The sequence below is a fragment of the Bactrocera latifrons genome, unplaced genomic scaffold, assembly GCF_001853355.1.
Source record: "Bactrocera latifrons isolate USDA-ARS-PBARC rearing strain unplaced genomic scaffold, ASM185335v1 scaffold_8, whole genome shotgun sequence".
NCBI lineage: Eukaryota > Metazoa > Arthropoda > Insecta > Diptera > Tephritidae > Bactrocera > Bactrocera latifrons.
In genome coordinates this window covers 729788-747491 of record NW_017537489.1, presented here as the reverse complement: position 1 = coordinate 747491, position 17704 = coordinate 729788, and the positions used below count along the sequence as shown (strand labels likewise).

The following is a 17704-nucleotide window of genomic DNA, read 5'->3' as shown; positions in this document are numbered from 1 at the left end:
CGTGGGTGTTCCGCAAAAACTTTTTTAATATATTGTATACTCAGCCGTGGCTTGTTTTTCGGTCGCCGTCAGCTGGCAACGTCAGAATGGCAACAAATAGCGCCATAGTATAACTTTTCCAAACTGAATATTGTTCATTTATATGGGTAATATATACAAGTACATATGTATGAGTGTTTGTATGTATGGACTTGTGTATGCAAGGAGTTATTGCTATAAATTTGTTGGTGGTTTGTTAGCATATGGATTTTTTCGGTCAAATGATTTTTAATATTTATGCGAAATTGCAGCGAACCACTGTGGCCACACACACACGTATTGCCATATACATTTATGAACACATACATTTTCATATTCATATATAGTATACATACTTATATTGACATATACACTTGCATATAGAATACTGAATGAGAATTAATATTTATGTGAGCCGAATGCAGCGAGCGAAAGAAAGCATTCAATTCAACTTTTAATATGTAAATATGTATGTATGCGTGGAATTAAAATAGTTTTCTTTTGTTGCAATAATTCGGTGGACCAAATTTTAATAAGATCGCTTATGAATTTTTCAAGCGCCTTTTAACCCAGTAAGGCACGGGGAAAGAAAAAAATTAAATAATTTGTATGTATAAATATATATGACTATATAATAAATAATAATTATATTTGTTTTTGTTGTAAACTTAAATTTTCTTAAGCCAAATTTTTAATTTTCCTGAAAAAAGATACAAAAAAAAAAATAAAAAAAATAAAAAACCATTAATTGTTCCCCCAAATCACCCTGTAACTCTAAAGAAAAATTACACAAATTTGCTGAAATTTCACTCACCGTAGTTGTTGCTGGTGTTGTTGCGGTATGCGGTGTATAGGCCGCGTAAGCTGGTTGCGGCAATGGAGCTGTATATCTATAGGCTTGCTGAGCGACGGCAGCAGCCGCTGCAGCGGCAGCTGGAGCGTAACCCTGTGGTGTCCAACTGGCACCGCGATACGGAGCACCTGCTAAGCCGCCTGCTGCTGCTGGACTAGTCATAGCTGGCCTGGGGGCCCCTTTTAATGCGACTGCTGAAGTTGGTGGTGGTGCACCAGGGAAGGCTGTACGCGGTGGCGGTACTGTGGAAGAGCTTCCCTGTAAGTAAACGAAATAATACTCGGAAAATGAATGAAAAATGTTGGAATAATGCAAAAGTTAAGGAAGAATCTAGAAAAATTCGGTAAATCTGTTATTACTGTAGAAATTTAAATAATTTACAAATGTGTGGGAGGATTGGATTATATGTCTGCATGGCGATGTTAGAGACCCTAAAGCTATCCTAAGGTTCCTCAGGTTCCCAAGCCAATTTTCGATACATTTGACTGGGAAGGCACTAAACTTCAGTGAATTTTGAATTTTTCGGTTCGTTGGGATTCTCAGCTATGTTCTCAAGCATCTCTTCTGCTATTTTTACTCGACATGCCTCAAGCAAAGGATTCAGGTCTTTTGTTACAGTATAGCATATACACGTTTTCCTAAATCAAAATGTGTTGAGTCGATCGATAAAAGACGTTGAGATCCACTGCGTCTGTTTAATGCCAAAATGACGATTTGCAAGCACTGTTTCTCTAACTTTTTCATTAACAGAAGTAAAAGTCATCCATTTATTTTATACGTCAAGTTTTCGATGACTTCACGGCCTTTAATGAAAACTTTTTTGGGAAGCATTGCTAAGCTTTTGCATACTCTTGTTCCAAATTGTACGCATTTTTTTTCTAGCACAGCTATCGTTTTCTATTCGTTTTTGTTTAGAAAGTGAAATGGGTATTGCTGCTGGTTATAAATAAAGGCAATATCAATCAAAATAATTTAGGAAAGCAAAACTTATTCAAATTATCTGTCCTTGCGTTCAGTCAAGACCTTAATGAGGATGAAACTGGAATTATAGTTAGGAAGAAGGCATGAAGAAGAAAGACCAACTCGAAATTTTAAACATTTACACCTGCCAGGAGTTTGGAAAATAATTTTTATGTAAAAATATATGTTAACGCAGAGTTGCTATCTTTTTAAACCAAAGTGATTTTGTAAACAAATAATATTTGGTTGTTGTCATATTGGTGCCCATCACAAAGTTTGCTGTCAATCTTTAATGCCAGCAGGTATCTTATGCAAAGTTGCATAGGAAATTTCATTTTAGGAATTAAAATCATCATTTTCTTACCAAAAAGGTGCTTAGATGTAGAAACCGTTTTTATGGGTTAACTTTGGCATATAGCCTTCATACAAACTGATCGATAGATATCAAGAACTTGTGTGGAAAACTTTTTCATTTGACGCACTATTGTTACAAAATTATTCATGTATTATTATCAATAACAACGCTACAATCTCCGAATACATTGCTTAGATTGGACTACTCTAACATATAGCTGCCATACAAACTAATCGATCAAATTCAAGTCCTTTTATGAAAAACTTTTTTACTAGACAAGATATCTAAACGAAGTTTGGCATGAATTATTATCTAAGACAATGGTGCAATCTCAGAAGAAATCGTACAGATCGAATCACTATATCTTATAGCTGCCATACAAACTGACCGATCAATATTAGAATAAAGTTATTTTTATACTTTTTTTTTTTTGCTATAAAAATGCACTTGTGAAGGGTATTACAGCTTCTGTGCAGCCGAAGTTAACATTTCTTCTGGTTTTTGCAATGCACGAATTTCAACCGAGTGCTTAGTCAGCATTAATACAATAATTTTCAACATAATCTCACTTGAAACTATATTTAGATATAAAAGAGTTTTGAACGCTGTAAAGCAAGTGGTATCATTGAAGATTGAAAATAAGATGTTTAAGGATTTATAATAAAAAACAGTTATTTTTCACAAAAATATTTTCTAATTAATCGCCATTTTAAACTTTATTAAGCAATATTTATTGATTAAGCCACGTCTGCTGCCAACAATAACTGTAAATTGCGACCTACAGGTTTTTAACAACCATCAAGGGCCACTCTGCCGCACAACCAACTGCCAAATACGCGCTTAATTTCGAGCGTATTTATTATCTAATACACGCTTACACACACACGCACGCACACTCGCACACTCACACACATCCTAACGGGCATTAATGACGCTCTAATAAATTTCGCATCCACGTGCTTGTAATAAATTTTGACGTTTTACGATTTTAATAGAGCACAACAACAATAACATAAAATAGCGAAAATGTGGAAAATGCGGAAAAACAAAAAACAAAAATTAATTGAAAATTTTCAAACTCATTTGCTGGCAAACGCTTACGGCGCGGCAAATTTATGCGAATCGCATGTGCCGCGATTTCATTATAACATTTTTACTGGTTATTGCGATCATGTTTTTTCGCGCAATTTTTATTTGCTATACTTTTCTACGTATGTCCTTGTGGCAGGCATCGATGTGTTTGGTTAGCATTCCGGCGACCTTATTTTTCATGTCGATTGCAGTGCTGCTGCGCAAGTCCAATCGTTGAACAGTACGCGCTGTAGCTGGCGGGCATTATGGCACACGCATACACATATACATATATGACTGTATAATGAGAAAATGGGGACATACGTGAGCGGTGAGCAAACACCCAACACACACACGCATATATGCACTCAGCCATATGAAACTAATCGCCGCACACACACATATATACGTGTACACATACGCTCGTAAGCAAATATGTGTTGGTGTGCATAAATTTCAATGTGTCTGGAAATGCTTTTAATCAACATAATTTTCCAGCGCCTAAATATAGGCTTCTGCTGTCGCTGCTGCTGCCACTTGCTAAAAACGCCCATTTAGTGTTGACCTTTGCAAGCGCACAAGTAACAATTACAACCACATACATATGTATGTATAGGTGTGTGTGTGTGTGTGTCATGCGAGTTAATACGAATAAAGACACGGATGCCACGAGCTCTTACACACACACACATACACGCACGTACAAATAGTAATGCAACCAGCAATTTCGTACCAACCGTACAAGCTTGTCAACATATTTAACAGAATTTAAAGGTAAAGTATTACACGCTACTTTTATCTCTTGGTACGTATGTACTTGTATACAAACAGGCACACACCTACAGTTCCGTATGTCAGCTTGTTGGCTTGTAATTTCCGGTTTCTACACAAAATGTGCAACTTTCCTAACTAAACTGGCCAATTTCGAGCTATCAAACTGAATTGGACTTGTAAGCCACACGCTCGCATACAAGCACCCCACACACACACACATATATTTACATATAAATACATAAATAACAACCACTGTACCACACAGCTAGCAATGTAATGCGCATTATATCTTGACTATTGTGCACCACTACATCCGGTCGATATATTTTATGATTTTCCTCGTCCCTCGTTCGCCAGCTTGCTATGGCAATGCGCAGGTAGAAGTGCATGCGCTGGCAAAGGCCAAGGTGCAGACACGTGTGCACCCACACAAAATCGGCAACTCAGACAACCCAGCAAACGAAATCACTTTGACATACTTGAAAATCTACAATATAGCGTGAGGAGAATTGAAGGTGCGAAATTCTCCGAAAAAATGTATTTCTAGTATTCATTTAAAGAGTTTTTCGGCAGCAAGTTAAAAAAGTTGCATGAGAGTGGGCGATACCGGATTGAAATAACCATGAGAAATATTCCACGTTGCATCATTCGTAACCTAACAGACAAAAGATTCAGGATTTCTTTTACTGTGATATCGATTTGGAAGAGGCAGACCTCCACTCCGCTGGAAAGATCATTTATTCATTAAATTTAAATTACTTCGTAATTTCTTTAGCATATAATTGTTATTAAATTTCGTACTGTAATGACAATACTAAACGACCAGTCAATTTAGTATTTAATTGCCAATAACTTAAATCATTAATTGTCAGTCAATAAAATAGAAAAATAAAATTCTTATCAAAAAACATGAAATTTAAATTTTGTTTAAATTGGGTCTACTGGAGCAGTCTAGACGTCTAAGTTAGAACCTTACAATGTGCAAGTTCAACGCCAAGGGCTCAGTAAGAATCGGGAAGAATTTCTCCGAGCCTTTCGATACCGAACGAGGTTTCGGACAAGGCGACTCCCCATCGCGCGACATCTTTAATCTATTGTTGGAGGCAATAATACGAGCGGAATGCTAAAGAGTTTAATTGAGCACTGTTGACAGTCATAACTTTGAAGTCGGAGCTAATTTCGTCTGTCTTAGAACCAGCACTAACACCAACAAAAACATCTGGCTCAAAATCCAATGCAGAGTAACTCTAGCTAACAGGTGCTACTTTGGACTGAGTAGGCAATTGAGCAGCAAAGTCCACTTTCGACAAACAAAGACCAAAGACTACAAGCCACTCAGAGGCATGGACGATGACATCATTTGATGAGTCTGTGTTACAAGTTTTCGAGAGATACGTTCTGCGAAAGATTTATGGTGCTTTGCGCGCAGGCCATGGTGAATTTCGCGTTCGATGGAACGATGACATTGATATAGCTTAACGAATTAAGAGACCGCGGCTACGTTGATTAGGACATGTCGTCCGAATTTATGAAAACATTCCAATTCAAACTCTGTAATCAACGCAGTACGCGCCGGGGGAAGCAGAGAAAGAGGAAGACCACCACTCCGTTGGAAAGACTAAGTGAAGAAGAACCTGGTTTCACGTGGAATCTCCAAATAATGAAAATGACTTAATAGCCCAATTAAGAGGCTAATTAGAGATGCCATTTAGAATCGCTTTATACCCAAAGAAATATTACATTTCAATATAATTTAATTATTGTCAAGTTGTAACGAAGTCATTCGAAGTTTATATGTACAATGTAACCAAAAGTTACAAGGAGGCTACGCCTTCTTCTTGAGCTAAGCTAACCTTGGCGAACCTAACCGAAATGTAACAACCCACAAATAACTGGCCAAGAATTCAAAATCACTGAAATGCAACGGTCCATATTTGTGTAGATTGTATGTATATGTGTGAGTGTATGTTAGATGCAACTCTCCGCACTCTTCTTCCGATATTTCCGCTTGCAGCCAGAAGTTTCAATTTCAAGTTATCGCTTGTTCATTTCGGCTAGCAGGCACAAGCTCCAAGCGGCCACGCTGTGCGAGCAAATTCAAATGTTTATGGCTATATATGTGTTTGTGTGTGTGCGCGCGTGGCAGAGGATGCCACTAAAGGGCTAACAAACGAATAAACAACTGCAGCTATAACGACATAGAAACTTGTTATTTCTTATTTGTTACTTGTTTTGGCAAACTTTTAACATGTATGGATTTGCTGTTGCTGCTGCTACTAACTGCTGCAACTTTGGTTGCTGCTTGTTGACCATTTGTTACAAATAACGGCCGCCCAAATGCTGTTCGATATTTGAAGTAGGCAGCCACTGATGCTGATTGCACTTGCTGCAACTACTATCGTGCCCGTTGTTGTTGTTGCTATTGTAAATTTTATGTTTGCAGCCATTGCTGCTAGTTTGTGTGCCGATGCGTCTGTGCAAATATTTTTTGTTTCTGAATTTTTCTTTTGCCATCGACTAGCAGAGTGCCATGCTGTTAGCCATTTCATGTGAATATATACAGTATATATATGTATGTATGTGTGTGTGCGCGGTGCAAGCTTGCCGTGCAGCAACCAAAACGGAAATATTGTAATACCCAGCCGGCCGCCTGCTGCACCCCAGTGGGTAGTCGGTTCAAAGTTCGCCGCATAAGTTGCTGACTGTTGTTGGAGTTATTGTTGTTGCTGACGCTGCCAACAAACAAGGAACATAAATTCAGCATTGCAGTTGAAATCGAAAACTTTTGGATAATTTGTTGCCGCTAGCATTGCGCCTGTGTGCAATGTGTGCTTCCTCGAAACTTTGGCCAAAGCAGTAACCGTTATTGGCTGGTGTACCGTTGATGGCAGCAAGGCCTACTGGGCGTCTTGACTTCTGTCACTAAGCAGTTTCCTCTGTTGCCGCTCCGTTACAGCATTCCTTGAGTATATGCGTTCGAAATGCAACCGAAAAGAAATGCTGAAAGCAATGCGATCCACAAATTGCCGCTGGCAATTGCTAAGCGTGCAACCGAAGATATCGCTTAGGAGCAGCGGCGTTGCACCCGTGCGGCTGCGCTTAATGCCCGAATAAGTTTAGCAAGCAGCTCATATATACTACAAAATATGTACTGTATATACCCACACACATGCAGCCAGCAGCATTTGTGTGACCTTAAGTGTGCTGCTGCCGCTGCTTATCACATGTCCTTACAAGGTTTGCTGGCATAAATTTTTGGCCGTGTTCCATTTCGCGGTGTCGCGTGGTTTCGGCAACAGCTGCCAAGACAAATGTGCAACCACCGGCAGCGCTAAGTGTATGATTGCATCGGTTGTAACCGCAACCATTCTGGCAAAGTGTGCGCTAATTATTTATACAAATATATTTTTATATATAATATAAATTGATGAATTGGGAGAACGGTAGGAGAATATGAGAGAGCAGGTGCTGAGTTGCAAATTTGGTTTGACAACTTGGAGATTGAACCACGACTGTTATTATGCCATAGCAGGTAGTAAAGTAGGTCAACCAACACCTTGCCGAATCTACATTAAAAAAAAAAGACAAAAAAAAACTTTAACTTCGTCTTCATCGTAGCTAAAGTATCCTTCATATGTGCATTTGTAAAGCAGCTACAATAAAAAAGTGTTGATCATTCAGTTTGTAAGAGAGCTATGTAAATGCTATAATTTTTCAATTGGAATGATTTCTACGAAGCTTGTATTGTCTAGAATACGAGACGCTTCCTTAGAGGAGTCTAGGAACCTATTTTTCAGAGTACCAAATGAAAAAGTTTTTTTTTTGTTTGAATCACCTAATGCATATAGTATACTATAGTGGTTGGATCTGAAGTATTTCGCCGGATACTGAATTATTGCCTTGAACAGTAAGCCTCGTAAAATTTCTTGAAGATTTCTCGTAAAATGAAGATTGGTTCCATACAAGGATATGATGTTGATCTATCTGGATTTATGGAAGCTATATGTTATGATTGTTCGATATCGGCGATTCTGATAAATGAGCAGCTCTTTGAAGGGAAAAAGATGTCTGCAAAACTTCAGATCAATCAAATCATTCCCGATTCTCCATGACCCTTCAACTTTTCGTACGATTTGTTCTTTGCTTCAAAAACAAGGCCTCTTTATTCCACAAATATTTCTTTCCAGCTGGAATTCTTTTGAGATCTAAGAGCAGGAAATATTCACTGGATCCCGATCAGGAGAATGCGGAAGCAATTCGGAGCCCAGTTTCAGAATTTTTGCTATTGTTTTGACTGACTTGTGGCACGGTGCATTGTCTTAATTAAACTGCGCTTTCTTTTCGTCTTTCAAACGATTCAATAACGCTATTTAATAGTCACTTTTGCTGATCCTTCCTTTTAAAAGTAGTCAATAAAAATTATTCCATGTGCATCCCAAAATACAGACGCCATTACCTTGTCAAACGAATGTTGCGCTTTTTCCTGCCTTGGAGCCGGTTTAGCGTCTTCAATCTACCGGTATGACTGGCGATTGTACTTCGGAGTGAAGGTGTTAAGCCATATTTCAACCATTGTCACATATCGATGCAAAAACTTGAGTTTATTAGGCCTAAACATCTCGAAACACTACTCCGAATCATCAACTCGTTGTTGTTCTTAGTCAAAAGTGACCTCACGCGGCACTAATTTACGCACACAAATGAGCCTACTCGCTCAAGGTGATTTTTCGATGAAAATCCGCATCATTTTCAAGTTGTTACTCAGCTCGATTCACGAACATACAACGATTATGGTGGTCAAGCGGCTTCAGTTCTTGCGTCAAGTCGATCTTGTAAGAATGAAGGCCAGTATCTTTTCGCAAAATTCACCACAACGACTTCACAGAGTTGCCAAATGCTTGAAAACGGTGTGAGTGTGATTTGGGTCTTCCTCAGTTGATGCGCAAGTTGCAGTAATATTCTCGATACTACGGGCACTTCTTTGTCTCGCTGGCACGTGAACATTTTGTACTGTGCCTGTGGATTACACTTTTTCCACTAGACTAAATTGGACGTAGCGCTCTTAAAGTTGACGCCACTGACTTCGAATTTCGGGCGCAAATGTCAATAATTTCGACTCGCTGTTCGATCGTATATCTTTCCATGATGAAATGCGAAACCTTTCCGAAGAGAAATGTCCAAAGAACGGGATATGTATGGCGTCTTTTGCTGTCCCTATCGGTCTATTGTGCCTATACATATTGAGAATCTCTCTTATAAGTAATATTGGTAAGCCCTCCTGACTTCGGTATATGATTGGGCAAGTTTCTCACACTAATTTGGATGGACTACGGATGTAAGCTTGTATGAAAACAGATTTCAAATCAAAGTCAAAAATATTTGCCGCTGCCTGTCGAAGACCGTATGATATTAAAATCCATTTTTGTCATAACTCAGAAATTTTGCTTCAGTGGTGGTTACGGCCCACTGTACTTTATCTCCGCTCATTATAATTACTTTTCAGATTCTAATTTTGCTGATTACAGACTTCTAATAAATTCCAAATTATATGCACATTTACTCATCAGCACTTTCACCTGCCAACACTTCGTAAATTAATGATGACATCATTTCACATACCGTTATTTACAAACATACATGCATACATGGGTTTCACCTACAAGTAGTTTATCAATTGTGTTAAAATTTTTGCGAGGAAGCAACGAAAACTTTTTTGAACCGCGCACACATCCTTCCTACTGACAAGCGAGCGCCAAACTTTTGCGTGAACAGCCTATAAATATTAAAATTTAAATGCAGAAGCTGTTCTCTGCTCTGCTCACTTCCTAGATGTGGATGTGGGAGGCAAAAGGAAGCTGCCAAGAGAGGGAGGCGGATGTTGGCGTTACACATAATAATGAATCAACTAAGCGCAAAGCGTTGCTTCAAAGGGTCGGGGCAAGGCGTGTGGTGGCGCTGTTGTCACGAGTTGTGGCTTATCTTTTATGTTTACCTGTCACACGAAGTCATAATTTATTATCATAATTTTTAAACCAGAAAATTCCACAATCGCTCCCCAGAGCCGTTAATGGATGAAAAGCAGCACAGCTTGACAGCAGCGGTTTTGAGTGGAATTTACGGTGTGACGCACATGCTTGTTGTTGTCGACAGTTGTGTATGCGGTACTCTCGTGATAGTTGGTGTGATTTCTTTGTTGTTATTGTTTTAGTTGTTGCTTTGAGCGCAGCCGTTTGCGCTGGCAGTGAAAAAGTTGGAGACATTTGTACGCGCAGGACATCTTCGATTGCCGAGAAGAAGTAAAACTAAGATTTGAATTGTCTGTCTGTATGTATATATGTGTGAGTGACTACCTTAAAAATATCGTCCATCCTTGACACTTCTTTTGTATTGTGTTTTGTTTGGTATGAAGTCTCATTTATTAATTTATCACCGTTGAAGAGTTTAAAATATTTGTACGCGCAAATACTTTTTGAAAAATGAAGTCCCTTCTACAAAGCTATACTATATACAAGTACGTATATATCATATTTTGCAGGTACATACTTCTTCGTCAGGTGTGACAACTGCGCTGCGGTAGATAAATTCTCCAGAGTGATGGAAGCGGTAATCAACTAGTGGATATTTAGTGATTTGAAACAATGCAATGGTGGAAGTGATGGTGGTATAAGTGAAAAAGCTTTGAGGGAAAAATAGTGACCTAGCCCATAAAATATTGTGTAGAAATATAACCGAATTTTCAGTGCAAAAAAAGGAAAAATATTTAAATAAAAAATAAAATTTGAGGGATTTTAATGTAAAACTGAAGACTTTATGCAAAGGAAAATTAGCCGCAATTTTAATTATTTGCTTTTAACAGATCAATTGTGCCTGGCTTGATACACAGATGGCGCCACTAAAAATAAATCCGTATAATTTTTAGTTAGTTCTAACCTTCAAAAGGCAGCTGTATAAATTTGATAGCTGTTCGATCATTAGTTTGTGAATTGTATCATTTTGAGTGAAGCAGCTATTGTTATTGTGAAATAAAATGGATTCAAAGGAATTTCGCGTGTTAATAAAATATTGTTTTTCGGAGTTAAAGAATAACTTTGAAGGAAAAATTTGGCTTGATGAAGAGTGTCCGTACACTGCCACAGGCAAATCAACCCTCAAGAATTGGTATGCTAAGTTTAGACGTGGTGAAATAAGCAACGAAGACGGTGAAGGCACGAAACGTTCCAAAGCCTGGAAAACGCCACAGTCGGCTGGCAAGATTATAGCTTCTGTCGTTTGGGATGCGTATAGAATCCTCTTTACTGATGACCTTGAAAAAGGTCAACCATTAAGTACATAGCGTTATTGTACCGTTTGAAGGACCAAATCGCTGAAGTTTAGAGAGTCAGTGAAATTAGATACCAAAATCGCCTTCCGTCTACTAGGTTACTGCAGCTTTTTGTTACGGAGATCGTGGTAATCAAATAAATACTTTTCGTTCAGACAAAAAGTGTGCCCATTACAAAACATATATATATATATGGATATCCAAGCGACTTTGAAATCTCTACAGTTTTTAAGGATTTGATCAATGATAGTGAGCGAATGGCTTGATCTCTTAGTGGATGTAATATCCTAATTCACGATAATCCTGCACTGGCTTCAGATGAAATAACCAGAGTAGGCACCACCCTACAATTAGATTGCGGAAAAGATGAAATTTATATGCGTCTGGCTATGTAATATTTAAACATGTGATAAATATAAAGGAATCTCGATGGATTAAATCCTAACTTACTACAAACACTTGAATATGGGTCGCACATGCCGATTATTAGTAATACTAACAGGTCAGTTTTTGTTTGATTGGTAGATATGGCACCAGATTGGGAACACCATACAATGACAATGATGGAAACTATTTAGAGATCCACGCGAGTGCAAGGCTTTGTTTAGGAAAATAATCGCAAATAGCGACTTTCTTCACGGTGTCTCGGATGTTGCAGAGATAAAAATTTTCGTCTTGACTAACTTTTTTGGGAGCATAAAGGGTGAAATAAAGTGAGAAGATAGCGTGAGAGGATTTTAGTCTCTGTGGTTTCACAATGAACCAATATATGTCGTTAGATATGCACTCTACAGACCTACTAAGACGAATCGCATTCGAAAGTGTTTACGTGAACGAACAACGCTCAGTGAAGACTTTGTAAAATGCACATAAATATGTACGGACCTTCAGGCTTAAAAAGAAGATCGAATAATTTGCAGCAAACTTGTTCAGATTGTATTTGGTACTCTAATGACTGCTGATCTTTTCCTGATGCCCATCGACATATGAGTATGTTTGATCTATAATGAGAACCTTTGACTGGGTTCGACGAATAGCTAGCTATATATAAGTTCTAGTGTATAGTCAGATAGAGTTACATCAATTATGGATTTATTTTAACGTATTTGAAGGCCACTACATGAGAGTGAAGGAGACTGCTCATAATAGAAGTATAAAAATAAAAAAATAAAAACAAGTAAAAAGAGTCTATAAAATAATCATAGCATGGAATATATGATAATTATTTCTTGGGCATATATTATACAAATCTCTACGATATACATATATTTCTCGAAAATTAAAAACTTCGTGCAGACATTAAATTATGCAACAACAAAGCGGGTAAGACTTTAATTATCACATAATAGCTTATATTAGAACTCGCAGACGCCTTGAAAGCATTAAACATTCATAACTGTACACCATATGCACATTTGCTCTTTAAGTAGATGAAGTGATGAAGAGTCTAAGTGCTAAAATCCCGAAGCCGTTGACTTCGTTTGACATGCAAAGGTGATTAAAAACGCCGGCGCTCTTTCACATGTGTGTCTCTGTGTGTGTTGCGCCGTTTTAATCAGGCTAAGCGACTGTCAGTCAGTTGCAACAACGCTTCACAGCCTATCACACGCATACTATTTGGAGCGCGAGCACACGGCGGCTGGTGTTGCACATGAAAGCGGCGGGGTTGATGACGCCAACGTCTTTGGCGTGTTGCAACATCATTAGGCTCATTAGACAAAAACGTCTTACCAAATAACTGCATTTATATATGTACATATGTAAATGTATATGTATATGTGTTTATATGTGAGACTGTAAGTGCGCTTGTGCCACTGCGCAACGCCACTTTGACGCAAGGCAAATTGGAGACGGTGTAGAAAGTAGGCTAAACGTTTGAATACTAATGACTTTACTCTCAGCAAGTGTGAAATGGAACTACAACAATAACAACACCACCATAATGAGGTGAGTAGTTAGTGAAGGTGTCACAATTGCAACGCTGTCGCGTCAATGTGACCAGTCAACGTGTGGCATGCATAGCAAGTCGTGCAAATGCACTGACGTCAAACAGTCAAGCCAAATCAAGTACTCACTCAGTGCACGCTGTGCCTCTGTGTTCTATATATACATATATATATATATATATATATATATTTACAAGTATATAATATATTTGTTGTTGTATGTAAGTGTGTGATATGCTCATCGATAGCTTGACTCGTCGCCGTAGTCATCTGACGTGCCAGCCTGTTGACGTGCTCAGCCATCAGTTGGCGCCCGCCAGTTACCGGTGTTGCCTGCAGCTGCTGCCCGCAACAGCCTTGCCACACAGCCATAATGTGTAATAACAATATATATATAAACGTACAGCAAGCGGGACAAATCATCATTTTTAGCTCTCGCTTAATTGCCAACGCTGGTGCTAAAAACACAAAAACAATTACAAATACAAGTTGCATGTAGCAACTTGCTAAGTGGCTGTCAACTTCACGGCGCCCTTATCTGATTTGCTAAAATGTCAATTTCGTTGTTGTAGTTTTTTAACTTTTCTCGCACTTATTAATAATAAATTAATTCACACTTGAAACAAAATGCAAATACACGCTTCTAAACCTACACACACACAACACCCTCTTTGCAACACCACCTTTTTCAACACACGTGCTGCGCCAAGCAGCGTCAACGCTCAAACATCATTTCCATCAACGTTGTCTGCTGCCACCCATTCACTGCCGGCGACTGACTACCGTGCTTTGACGTGCTTAGCACTCGCCTATGCCCAACTCAAGGCAGCATTGCTCACAAGCTCATACACAAACACATTCCCTTCATCACAAACACACACACACACACAGGCACACATTCGCCTGTGTAGCCAGCTGCTAAATATGCAGGTAGGTGTGATTAATTGGCGTTGCTTAAAAATGTAATAAATTATTGAGTAATCCCGTCGTCTATGCCAGTACTCCACATCCGACGACCAAGTGGAGCTTCCTACGCGAGGAAGCTTTCGCAGATTTTTATTTTTATATACGCGCAACATAGTAGTGTGAATGAGTGTTTGCTGCGACGTTGTGGCGCAGGTTTTTAGCGACGAACGATACACCAGGCTGCGCTCATACATAATTACATACATACATACATACATATACATATACATACGATAATCACTTTTGCATACACCGTGCAAATATTTGTGCAATACACACTCGCACCCACACACATATAGACATGCGGTGAGACGCACACAAGCAAGGATTTCATTTTCAATCAATCTGGCTCCCTTGCTGTCGGAAAGTTTGTTGCCACAGCGTAAAATATTTGACTAAGTGAAATTGATGGGTTGCCAAGTTGCCGTTAAAGAGACAAAATGTGTTGCGAGAAGTTTTGAAAATCTTTTTGTTTTTGGTGAAAAGTTTCAATTTTCATTTTCACGCAACATATTGCCATAAAGTAAAACAGTTTTGTTTAGCTAGTGGTTGTTTGTAGCAACTAAAGCTAATCGAGATAGATATAGAGGCATTTATTTCAAGTTGAGTAGGACATAGTAGGAGAGGAATAATTGATTTCTGGATGTCTGTCTCTTCGTCCATCTATCCGTGCTGTGCAGTGATGTTGTATTATCACGGACATGCTGTAGTTATTTGGTCCTTATCATTTCGGCTTTCTATCTAAAAAATCTACCAGCGACCATAACTAAACCATGCGCCAATTCTTGGAAAATACCCGTTAACAAAGCAAGGCTGTGTAAAGTGACGTTGAGCAACACCAAAAACTCCGTGAGGATTGGGAGGGTCCTCTCCGATATGGAGCCATGAGCGGTATGAGACATACAGCGACATTAACGTAAGTCAGTGAATCAAGAGACAATGGCTTTCGGGATGGACGCTCCAGCTCTGAAAGTTTTCGATTCGGTACCTGACGGTAGAAGCAAAGGAAGAGGAAGATCTCTACTCCATTAGAGAGATCAAGTGGACCCTCGCTATCTCGAATTGGCGCCAAATAGCGAAAAAGAGAAACGACTGGCACGTTGTGTCTTTGCACATACATACAGACTTAGTATGTATACATGAGGCATCAATTTTTGCATATCTTTACTTTACTGTTGCTGAAGGTTACGGTCAGTGAGTAAGAAATAATATTGTTTCTTGCCAAAGTTTGAAAAAATTTATTTCCAACATTCAAGTATCCAAAACAATCGTTTGCGGCGTTCTTAGTAATTATGATCGTTTAAATTTTTCTTCTTATAATGACCGCAGAATACATACTAGAGTATATAATATTCGGGTGCTCCCGACTTAGAACTTTTGTTTCATTTTCTATCCATTAGGTTAGATGTCTGATCTAGAGAGATCGCACGTGGGCTGCTATTTGTAGTCTTTTGTGAAACCATGGAAGCGATAAAATTGCACAGGCATTTAATCTCCATTCCCGCCAGCTCGGCGAATGTCTGAAGGTATGCGCTTACCAGTGTGTAAGGCTGGACCTCCCAAATACGGAACAGTCAAGAAGGAAGTGTGGAGTTGTTTCCATCTCGTCTTATTCTATACAGTTTCTGCAAATGGCATATAATAAGATTCCCAGCCTTAAAGCATGGACGCCAATATATCACTAGATATCTTGCGTTCGATTTTGGGTCAAAAGGATTTTGCAACAGCGCAAGTACAGATGGTGGCACAGCGTTAAACACGCTCCCGCGCAGCCCAGCTATATAGTTATAGAATACAAGAGGATACGGAAGCAACGACCCGCTCTCTTTCCACTTCTTGATAGCTCATTGGCTTTACAATTGCCTGCGTTTAGGTTAGACAATCCTTGATCAACTCTGAACGCATTGTTAATGACTTCAAGGCTAATTTCGGCGCCCTGCTATCCGAGCGAATGGTCACTTTTCTGAAGGAAATTGCACACCGAAGCAGAAAATCCAGTGCTATCTTAATGGCTGCAATCGCGGCTCGGAAAACACTGCAATAGCTAGGAAGTATGAAGCTGGAGTTGATAGAGAGCTCCTGACGGTATCTATCCGTTGGCGTTTGCTCATTACAATTGACGACTGTCATAAGGATTACACACTATATGATCTGTGGCACATTGATGGTGGATTTATTTTACAATTTTTATACCCTTAACACGGTATATTAAATTTGCCACGAAGTTGAAAATACCCAAAAAGAAATATCGGATACCTTATGAAGTATAAACATAAATGATCAGGCTGACGAGCTGAGACGATTTAGCCATGCCCGTCTGTCTGCTCGTCTGCATATACGTGAATTAATTCCCCAGTTTTCCAACTATCAATCCGAAATTTTGCATACTCGTACATGTTGGAACTATCGATATCGGATAACTATAGCATGTAGCTGCCATATAAGCTGACCTATTATAAACAACTTCTTATGCGGAAATCCTATTATTTGACAAGATATCCTCGCAAAACTTGTCACAATTTGTTGTCCGATTTCCGAACGTACTGTTAGATCAGTCCACTATAGTATAGAACTACAATTCAAACGTGCCGATCAAAATCAATACAGGTAGAAGCAAAGGAATCCAGATAAACTTGATGAGTGTGCTGGCGATTGTGGCCTAAAAGCAAACGTAGATAAAAATTCATATCTAGCAATAATATTATCCCAAATTTACAATTCCCTTAATGCTAACAGGAAATGTCGCGAAAAATATATTTCTGTTCTCTAGTGAGTAAACTGACCGTGGCGGTTCTGCTAAACACAATAGCAAACGCATAGTAAATTTGACCAGTTAAACGTATTTGGACCGCGTAATTTATCTTAGTCAGTACCAAAGACCTCGTACTTTAAACACCAGCGTAAAAAACCAATACGCGAACACAGTTGCGAATCCTGGTTCTTAACAAAAAAACGTTCCTACACAAACTGCAGTCTTTTGCCAAAACGTGTTTACAAAAAATCTAAAGAATATGGTGGTGGCAGTTCGTCTCATCTACCCTCAAGATTTACCCAAAGAACTACCAATATATCTAACCATTGGAAGCAGACGATTTGGCTGGTTAGGAGATATACCACACAAAAGTATTGATGAGGTTTGCAGAAAAAAACCTGAAAACTTGTAGGCGACATTTCGTAGATGCCAACTTGAAAGACAATCATTTTAGAGATACTCTCTAATATAAATTCAAAACTAGGAGAACTATTTTTTACATCTTGACCACGGTATATGAAGTTTCCCACGTTTGTAACAACAAAAAGGAACCAAGACCGTTTATAGTATATATAACTGAGTCGATATAACCATGAAAGTCTGTCCTTCCGTCAGTCTGAATGTGAATGTATGTGAACTAATCAATAAATTTTTGAGATATCGATCTGAAATTTTGCACCCGTCCTAT

At 38.8% G+C, this 17704-nt stretch overlaps 1 protein-coding gene across 8 annotated transcripts in view; it reads right to left on the bottom strand.

Annotated features, from left to right (window-relative positions):
• The window catches only part of LOC108976791 (protein alan shepard), a 536538-nt gene that overhangs the window by 213566 nt on the left and 305268 nt on the right, over nucleotides 1–17704 (bottom strand). For all 8 annotated transcript variants that reach the window (XM_018946123.1, XM_018946127.1, XM_018946121.1 and 5 more), the window contains exon 2: nucleotides 833–1129. In XM_018946123.1, the coding sequence (XP_018801668.1) occupies nucleotides 833–1033 (201 nt within the window). In that variant the 5' untranslated portion in view covers nucleotides 1034–1129. The remainder of the gene's footprint in view (nucleotides 1–832; nucleotides 1130–17704) is intronic.